General features: G+C 51.3%; 1 protein-coding gene across 3 annotated transcripts in view; it reads left to right on the top strand.

Moving 5' to 3' along the window:
• Window positions 1-7,840, top strand: part of LOC113218241 (oocyte zinc finger protein XlCOF6-like) — a 28,104-nt gene that overhangs the window by 7,512 nt on the left and 12,752 nt on the right. The window contains exon 3 of one of the 3 annotated variants that reach the window (XM_026438519.2): window positions 2,306-4,068. The exons of the other annotated variants lie outside the window; for them this stretch is intronic. Within the exon in view, the coding sequence (XP_026294304.2) occupies window positions 2,306-3,661 (1,356 nt within the window). The 3' untranslated portion in view covers window positions 3,662-4,068. Of the gene's footprint in view, window positions 1-2,305; window positions 4,069-7,840 lie in introns of those variants that run through there. 3 annotated transcript variants of the gene reach the window in all.

The raw sequence follows: 7,840 nt of genomic DNA, 5'->3' as shown, positions 1-7,840 counted from the left end.
TAGAGGTCCCTGCCCAAGCACTGTGTAATTACATATTCTGGTCCACCCCTAATCCGGCGTCGCCAGCGTCCTATAATTAAACTCATTTGCATATTCTGCTGGCCGGCTGGCTGTATCAGCACGTGGTGATTATTATTTTTGCCATACGGCGTGCCGGAGCGCCGAACGCACTTCCAGCAGCCTGACGCCGCCGAGCCGCACAGCCGCCGCACTGGAATGCGGGAGACGCCCCTCGCGGTGACTCGCTGGAGGAACCTTAACGAGGGCGCGAGGACCTTTCTATTCACAAGGGTTGGAGTTAGCTTGATGTATATGCGAGCAGTTTGGGGTGCCACGGAAGCTGGTCTTCATGCGAAATATAGGGGTCTGATACGTAATAATTGAAAACCACACATCGAATGTATCAAGGTGCCCCCTCCCCCCCTCTCTCTCTCTCTCTCTCTCTCTCTCCCTCTCTCTCTCTCTCTCTCACACACACACACACACGTCTGTGCCCCCCGCCCAATCACCAGATAGGCATCACTCATCATGCCTCGGTAAATGCATTTCCCCACCGAATGCAGCGCGTATTCCTTTCGGCCCCGGGGGCTTGCGGCGGCTGCAAGGCCCCATGCGCCTGGCCCTGCCCCTGCTGCTCCTCGGAGCCGAGCGACAACAAACGGGTACCCGTCATTTGGATTGTCATTACGATTGGTTTTCGGTAGCAAGTCGTTGTGATTGCTGGCTTTAGCAGGTGCGCCGCGGACTCCGGTCCCTTATTCACACAAAAGACTGTAATCCACCCCTTACCGAGCCGGGCTGTAGCCGGGATGTCGCTGCACGTACGAATTACCGCAGCCCTTCGTATACTGCATGGCGCCTTGTTGATGCTGTGTTATGGCTCCCCATTTGTACTCCGACCTCTTCTTCACCTATCCTATCAGGAACAGAGTCGACTGTCACATGCGTATTGTCTATTGATTTCCTATTTTGTGTCTCAAATTGTAGCACAAATTACAATGATAATGTCAGTGGTGGGCCGTGGATCCAAGTGTTCGGCGAATGTCGCTTACCTGTTGATGAGCGAATTAAATCACTCAGTTTTAAATGTGTTACACAACACTCTTGTAGGTGAGCAAAAAGCTGTTTGTTGCTATTGAAATGGAAGTGTTTGACACTCGAACACTTGGAAGTGCGTGACAAAATATCGCACTAAAGGGTGTGCGACCTTTATGGTGTCATAATTTGTTAAATGTGCGACACACACATAATTCAAAGCAACTTACCCAGGTGACGTCGGTTTAACACATTCTTTTATGTGTATCTTACTGTCAAACATTTTTGGTCTTGTTAAATTTTATGTTTGTGTGTGGGGCCCTTTTTTTGCGGTATGAATGAGTTTGGCACACAACTTCTGCAACAGTGAATGTATTGTACTTGTCCACCTGCGGGTGTGTTTGTTATTACATTCCTACACGCGTATTGCCGCAGTGTACGCTCAGACGGATCCACGGCGCCGCTACCCCACCTCGCCCCCGCCCCCCGTGTCCAGCCCCTACGCAGCCTCCACCTCCACCCCTTCGCCGAGGACACGGCACAATAAGAACAAGTAGGGGCTTAATTTCGGGCCGTCGGGGCATGCCGGAGCCTCACGCAGAAGACATCGGGCTGGTGCCCGGGGCGCCTGGGGGCCACTCCTGTGTAATACAGGAGCGGGCTGTGTCCCTGCACGTAGTACTTAGATCACAATGGGGGCCTCCTCGTGCACCAGACAGACTCCCCCGGGGGCGCCCCGGCTCGGCCCCGGCTCGGCCCCGGCTCGGCCCCGCACTGATCCGCCCGGTTTGTCCATGAGACGAAATTACATCCCCGGCCACAGCGTGCATGCCACAGCATTGCATGAGGACGGGCGCCGCTCCGCCACGCAACCGCCGAGCAGCGTGGCGAGCAGGACGCGCCTCCCGCGTGCAGGTCGCCAAGGGGTGGCAATGCAGCCACGGCAGGGTGGCGAGGCGGCAACCTAGGGGTTTATTGGGCCCCATCGCCTTATCACCACTTGAACGTTTATTCAGTCGCCAATATTTTCGTGTATTGTCTGTGATAAAGGTACACTAAACACTTAAGTATTTACGGTTGTAGTTGATAAATAAACTATGACTTTTCACTTCCGGTTCCGCTGTGACAAACATTTATGCGTTTTGTTTGTAAAACGGGTAAACAATACACCAACATATGAGAGGCTGCAGCCGAGATGCAGGGCGCAGGAAGCTGCAAACGTGGGAAGCGATCCTGGTGGTTTATGTCTCCCCTGTCTTTTGCCTTTCAGATGGACGCGCTGAACGACGACGAGCTGCTGCTGGTTTTGCAGTACGTGGACAAGGACGGACTGCTGAAGTGCCGCGAGGTGTGCCGCCGCCTCAGGGACCTTGCCGTCCACCCGGACGTGTGGCGTTCAAGGAGCATCCTTCTGCACGAACTTTCGCTCCCGTTCCTGCGACTTGCTCCCTGCGCCCACTCCCTAGAACTAGGAAATATGGACGAAAGAATTCTCGACGTAATCGAATCCAACCTCGTCGCTGCTGCTCGCACGAGGTGCGCGGTGGCTCAGCTCGTTCTGAAAGTCGATGTTGATGACACGTTGTCCGACATCCTGGCCGACATCATCCTCAACCAGTCCATGCTTGGGCGTCTGAAGAAGCTGGAAGTCATTCTTAATGGGCCATCATGGCCGGGGGAACGACTGCCAAACGCAATATTCGCTGCGAGGTGCCTGAGTGAACTTTCCATTAGCACTTTTCAGCTTACGCCGACCGGCGTTGTCATTGAGCCGTATGTAGCGACATTGAGGAAACTAAAGATCCGTGGCTTTATGAGTGACACCATGTTGGAGACGGTGGAAAACCTGCTACGCGGACATGCCGCGACCCTAGAGGAGGTGGAATTGTGTCTGCACTTTTTCACGCCAGACTGTAGTTTTGACTGCGGGCGTCTGGTCGATGCCCTCATCATGATTCCTAACCTTCAGAAGCTCATTTGCCCGCCCCTTAGCGGCTTCGACCGCCTAAAGCAGTGCACATCACTGACTAACTTCACCCTATTCTTAACGGACTTTAAGCACGTGAAGAGTGTTGAGCGGTTTATGCGTAACAACACTCAACTTACATACGTTGGGATCAATTGCGATTTGCGTGTAAGAAATGATGAGTGCGTTGAGAAATTTGATCACATGCTCATCCTGCTCTCAGCTCTCTTTGAGTCCGGCAAATCTAAAGTCTCCACTTTGCAGTTAGTTGTTGAGGAGTGCAGCACGCCCTCCCCTTTTTACGAGCAGCTTATTCCCAAACTAGCCGAGTCTAAACTGGAGTATCTTGAACTTAAATCTAGACTATATGTATCTGAGCTGAGGGAAATCTTGACGCTGCTGCCGGAAACCACCCCACGTTTAACTCGACTTGGGTTTGGCCTTCAAGGGTGCCTGCATTACTGGCTGCACGACAAAAGTTTTCGGGATATGTTTCTGCACAAGGAGTTTAAGAGCGTGTTGCTAGACCCGCAAACCTGTACCCTTAATTATAAAACATGTTGTGATATTTGCAAACTGGGTTGTCACAGAAATAACGAGGTGCGTTGGACCAGCCTTGTAAATGGAATTTTCGAAGTGGAGGGCGACTCTTATTTCTAGTACTACAATGTCTTTTACTAACAGCGTTTGGAGGTTTTGAATTGACGTTCTTCGGCATTAATTAAGCAGAAACCCTTTTATGTGCTGGTTAATGTAAAATACATTGAAAACTAGTTGTTTTTGTGCTTCAATATGAAGGCCTCTCTTCATATTTTTTACTTCTTACCGACCAGCATTTGCTTAGCACTTGTCAGAGTATTTTTACCGAAATTTTGTTGTTTGTGGAAGTCGTAAATGCAAGTCGGCAATCGCTTGAATAAGATTTGCCTGTGCGAAAAAAATTATAATTAGTGTCTTAAAAAACAATGGTACTATTTCTCCTAGTTTGGTCTATGTACTTGACCCTTCTAACTTTTGTCTTCACTGTCATTCTGTCTGCTCCGTTACATAATAAAGAGCTTGATTTGAAAGAGAAATTACTTTAAGTATGCCGCTTCCCTGTCTATATATTTTTAAAAGAAAATAATATTCTCATTGCATTTATTAAAAGTATTGCAAGTCATTCTAACAAAGCTTTCGGACCTGAAAAATGAACATTCTGTAGTAGCTTACCTTTGTTACTGACAATACAGTAGCGGCTTCTCGCTATAATGTTCTTCCCAGCCCTCACATTATAACTCAAAATGAAACAGCGTTTGGTCGCCTGCAGGCCGGGCCGGGCGGTCGCGCGGCGGGCCGAACTACGCGCCTCGCCATCACACTCGCGGGCCACGCGGCCGCCGGACGCTCGGGCGGACGCTCAGCGGGTCCTGGCCAGTCCTCGGGCCCTGTCCCCCATATATCATGCGCTTGATTAACGCAAGACCAGTAGCGAGGGGCGCCGTGCAGCGGGACCACTGGACGCTGTACCGACCACTTGGTACGTATTTATTCATGGATTTCATGGATAACGTCCAGATTATTGAAGGCTGCAAAGCTGTCTTCCTATCGAACCAATTTTGATGGATAGCTCGTTCGCACAGCCGCCGCCGCGATGGCGGCGCGCGCAGTGGCGTCGCTTGTCAACAAAACAATTTTTCTATTTACACACAACCTGATTGTGTCGAATTTTCGACGAGGAAGCAACAGAAACATGCAGCTCGCCTCAGCAGTGTTATAGAATTTCTGTCGTACTGTAATGACAATGTGATCGGGCTATTAATATGCAGCCGCAGGGCGGGGCCGGCTACCGTGTGCTGTGGGTGGCGGGCGCACACTATACACGGTAGCAGATTAAAAATTAAATGAACACGGATAAAGAGAGTGACTTACAAGCCCCACCGCGAGTCACGTAGCCTCCATCTGCTCGGGGCGATACGGGCGAGGGCCGGGCAATAACGGCCACGAAATATGGAATCTAATTTGGACTTCGATCCCTCGACCGATTTATTTGTTTCGATCTACGCGCGGCCGCGTTCGGAACGACGACGGCAAGGGTCGTCGGAGTGGGGTGGGGTGAAGAAGCTGACGTCAACGAGGGCTGCGCGCTGCTCCTGGAAAAACAAATTTGCTAAGTTGTGCTTCTGAAAAAGGTTAAAAGTCTAGTGCGTCAAAATTCCTGTCGTGTCTCTTCAAAGGCATTTAAGTGAGGATTTCTTTAGTGCTCTTGCAAAGGTGTGACTTGGCTTGGCACCTTTGTTTTCCCAGTATATCGGGCACGATACGCATCCGCCAGAAAATCTACACAGTCGCACAGCACACCTGCATTCCACGACGGGCCGGTGTGCTCGTCACATGCGAAGAGTGCGTGAAGGAAGACAAAATTGATGCTGGCGGAACCCAAAGAAAATGGAGTAAAACCAAACAAAAAAAATAAAATCAAAGGATCGGGGCGGGACCGTGCCCGGTAGCTGGGAGTATCGGTAGCACCCCGAGGCACAGCAGCAGGGCCGGGTGGGGTTCATTGGGGCCCAATCCAGTGGTAATCAAGCGAAGAACGCCCAGACCCGCCAGGGCGGCAGCCCCCGGGCCCTCTCCTCATCAGAGTCACAAGGACACACCCCTGGACGATACCCACGGCCGCGGCCGATAGCGCGCGGGTCTCTCATCTTACGGGTCGTTCCACTATACTGCGTGACTTTTAGGGGGTGGGTGTGGGTGCTAATATTATGGGGTCACAAAAAGGTGAAAGACCGTCATTGAACTTTCAATGACAACCCCATGATATTTTTACCCCGAGGTACAAATATCAGGGGGGTCTCCTTGGATTCCAATGACTGTCCTTTTGTCCACGTATGGTTTCTGAACGGCCCCTTATCTTAACGCCGCTCTATAATGAGCGCGGCACGCGTTGGGGTCGTCTCCAAATGGACTGATATCTCACCTGGCGCGCGGCCAGCCTTGCTCACCGCCGGTGACACCGGGCACCACCACCACCACCACCACCACCGGGCACCCCATCACCGGCGCGGCGAGTGTGGTGATTGTGGTGACCCTGCGCTGTTCGCACGGCGGGGGACGTGAGTGAGTCCGCCAATGTCATCGCAGATAGCGCAGGACGTCGTGGTAAAGCCTGGGGTTGTCCCTTCATTTTTCCAAAATCATAAAGTTTTTCAAAAATCCCAAAATGTCTGGCGAGATTGCGAAATTTTTCAGTTGAAATGCCGTCGGATTAATTTAAATTTTTGAGGACTTGTGGAGGTGATCGTCGTGACCGTGGTGATGGACGTTGTGTCGCGTACACGGACGGCTTTATTGATGCCCGCGTAATTGCGGTGGTGTGCGTGTCGCGTCAGCTTGTCGCGGGCAGCTGCATGCGCCCAGCTGCCGGCACCTGCTGCTGCTGCTGCTGCTGCTGCTGCTGGGGTCATCAAAGGGGGGCTCGTCTCGCTCCGCTCTATTTGTACAGTGTGTGTGTGTGAGTTGTGTGTTTTCGTAGTGCATTACCACGGTGTCATCAAATCAGGGCTCTGTTTGTGAGGAAGTCGTTTGTGGCCGCGCCTCGGGGTGGCAGTGAGGTATGGACCTCATCAGCACCAACGAGGCGCCGGGCGTGGCGGGGCGTGGCGGGGCGGGGCGGGCAGCCTTGCCTTTCCGGTGAGGGTGGCGGGGCTGCGCCGAGAGGCCGGTGTGCAGTGCCCTCTGCCCGCGCTAGCGCTCCGTCAGGTGGACGCGCCGAGGCCCTCCCTCCCCTTCAGAGGCGTAACGTAACGTGAGAGACGAAAAACACCTTCAAAGTTATACATCGGGCCGAAACTAAAAGAATACCCCAAGGCTCGACCCGCTTCCCCGCTCCCTCCCTGCCCCATTGTCAACTCTGCTGCAACAAGAGATCTTGTGGTGTCGGCCTCGCGCAGCAAGGCAGGTGCGGCTCCAGCAGCCTAATCTTATTTCACCTAAAGAAACAAGCCGTAGTATTATTATTCCTTTTTTAAAAAATCAACAAAATGTAACATTTCTCAAAAGGAGTGCGCGTTTTTGAGCTACCGTGGCGTGTCAGCCCTTTCCTATCGTGATGGGCTGTATGGCGAATCGGTGCGAAATAATGATGGATGTTGCAGAGGTTGGCGGCAACAAAGGGCTGCTGGCTGCCGGGCCGTGCCGGCGGTGAAAAATGAAAGTTTGCGACGTTAATGAACTGGCTCACTCATATCCCACGGTGGCGGTGGCGCATATGCTAGCGGGGCGCATCAGCGCCCGACTAGCAGAGAGCATATATGTATGAACGCAGTGTAATCATCATCATATTCCTGCTTTGTCATAGAAAATTTATTAATTCAGGGACATTACAGCTCATAGAAAATCTCGACCAGGAAGTAAGTAGGGAAAATTCATGTCATTAAAGTCTTGGAAAAGTGTTTAAAAAATTATTGTTCGTGTCAAAAATATCCTTCCTTATCTGCCGGAAACGCGAGTGTACGAAATTCGCCCACCCACGGGTGTGTAAAATAATTCTAACCATTACAGGTGAGCGAGTGACCATTCTTCAATTTTCTAATTCGCTACAACTGTGTGACATCCGTCGTAATGAATTTTCATTAATTATTTTAGTTTAAAACTACTCGAAACAACTAAATTCTCTTTACTATAAAAACATTTTTCAGTGTTCATACTGGATTCGCTTAATGAGACGTGAAGTCTTCTCTGTATGCGAGAGCCCTTGACGAACCTCGTGGTTTCTTCGCGATGTATAAGGTCGGTATTGCAGAGGTTTTGCACGGCAGCAGCAGCAGGGGGAGGTTGCAGATCGATAAATAACCC

This window comes from Frankliniella occidentalis, unplaced genomic scaffold (genome assembly GCF_000697945.3).
Source record: "Frankliniella occidentalis isolate FOCC.00 unplaced genomic scaffold, Focc_3.1 Scaffold16, whole genome shotgun sequence".
In the NCBI taxonomy this organism is placed as follows: Eukaryota; Metazoa; Arthropoda; class Insecta; order Thysanoptera; family Thripidae; genus Frankliniella; species Frankliniella occidentalis.
Note: the sequence above shows the minus strand (reverse complement) of the source record. Positions and strands in the feature narration are given on the sequence as shown.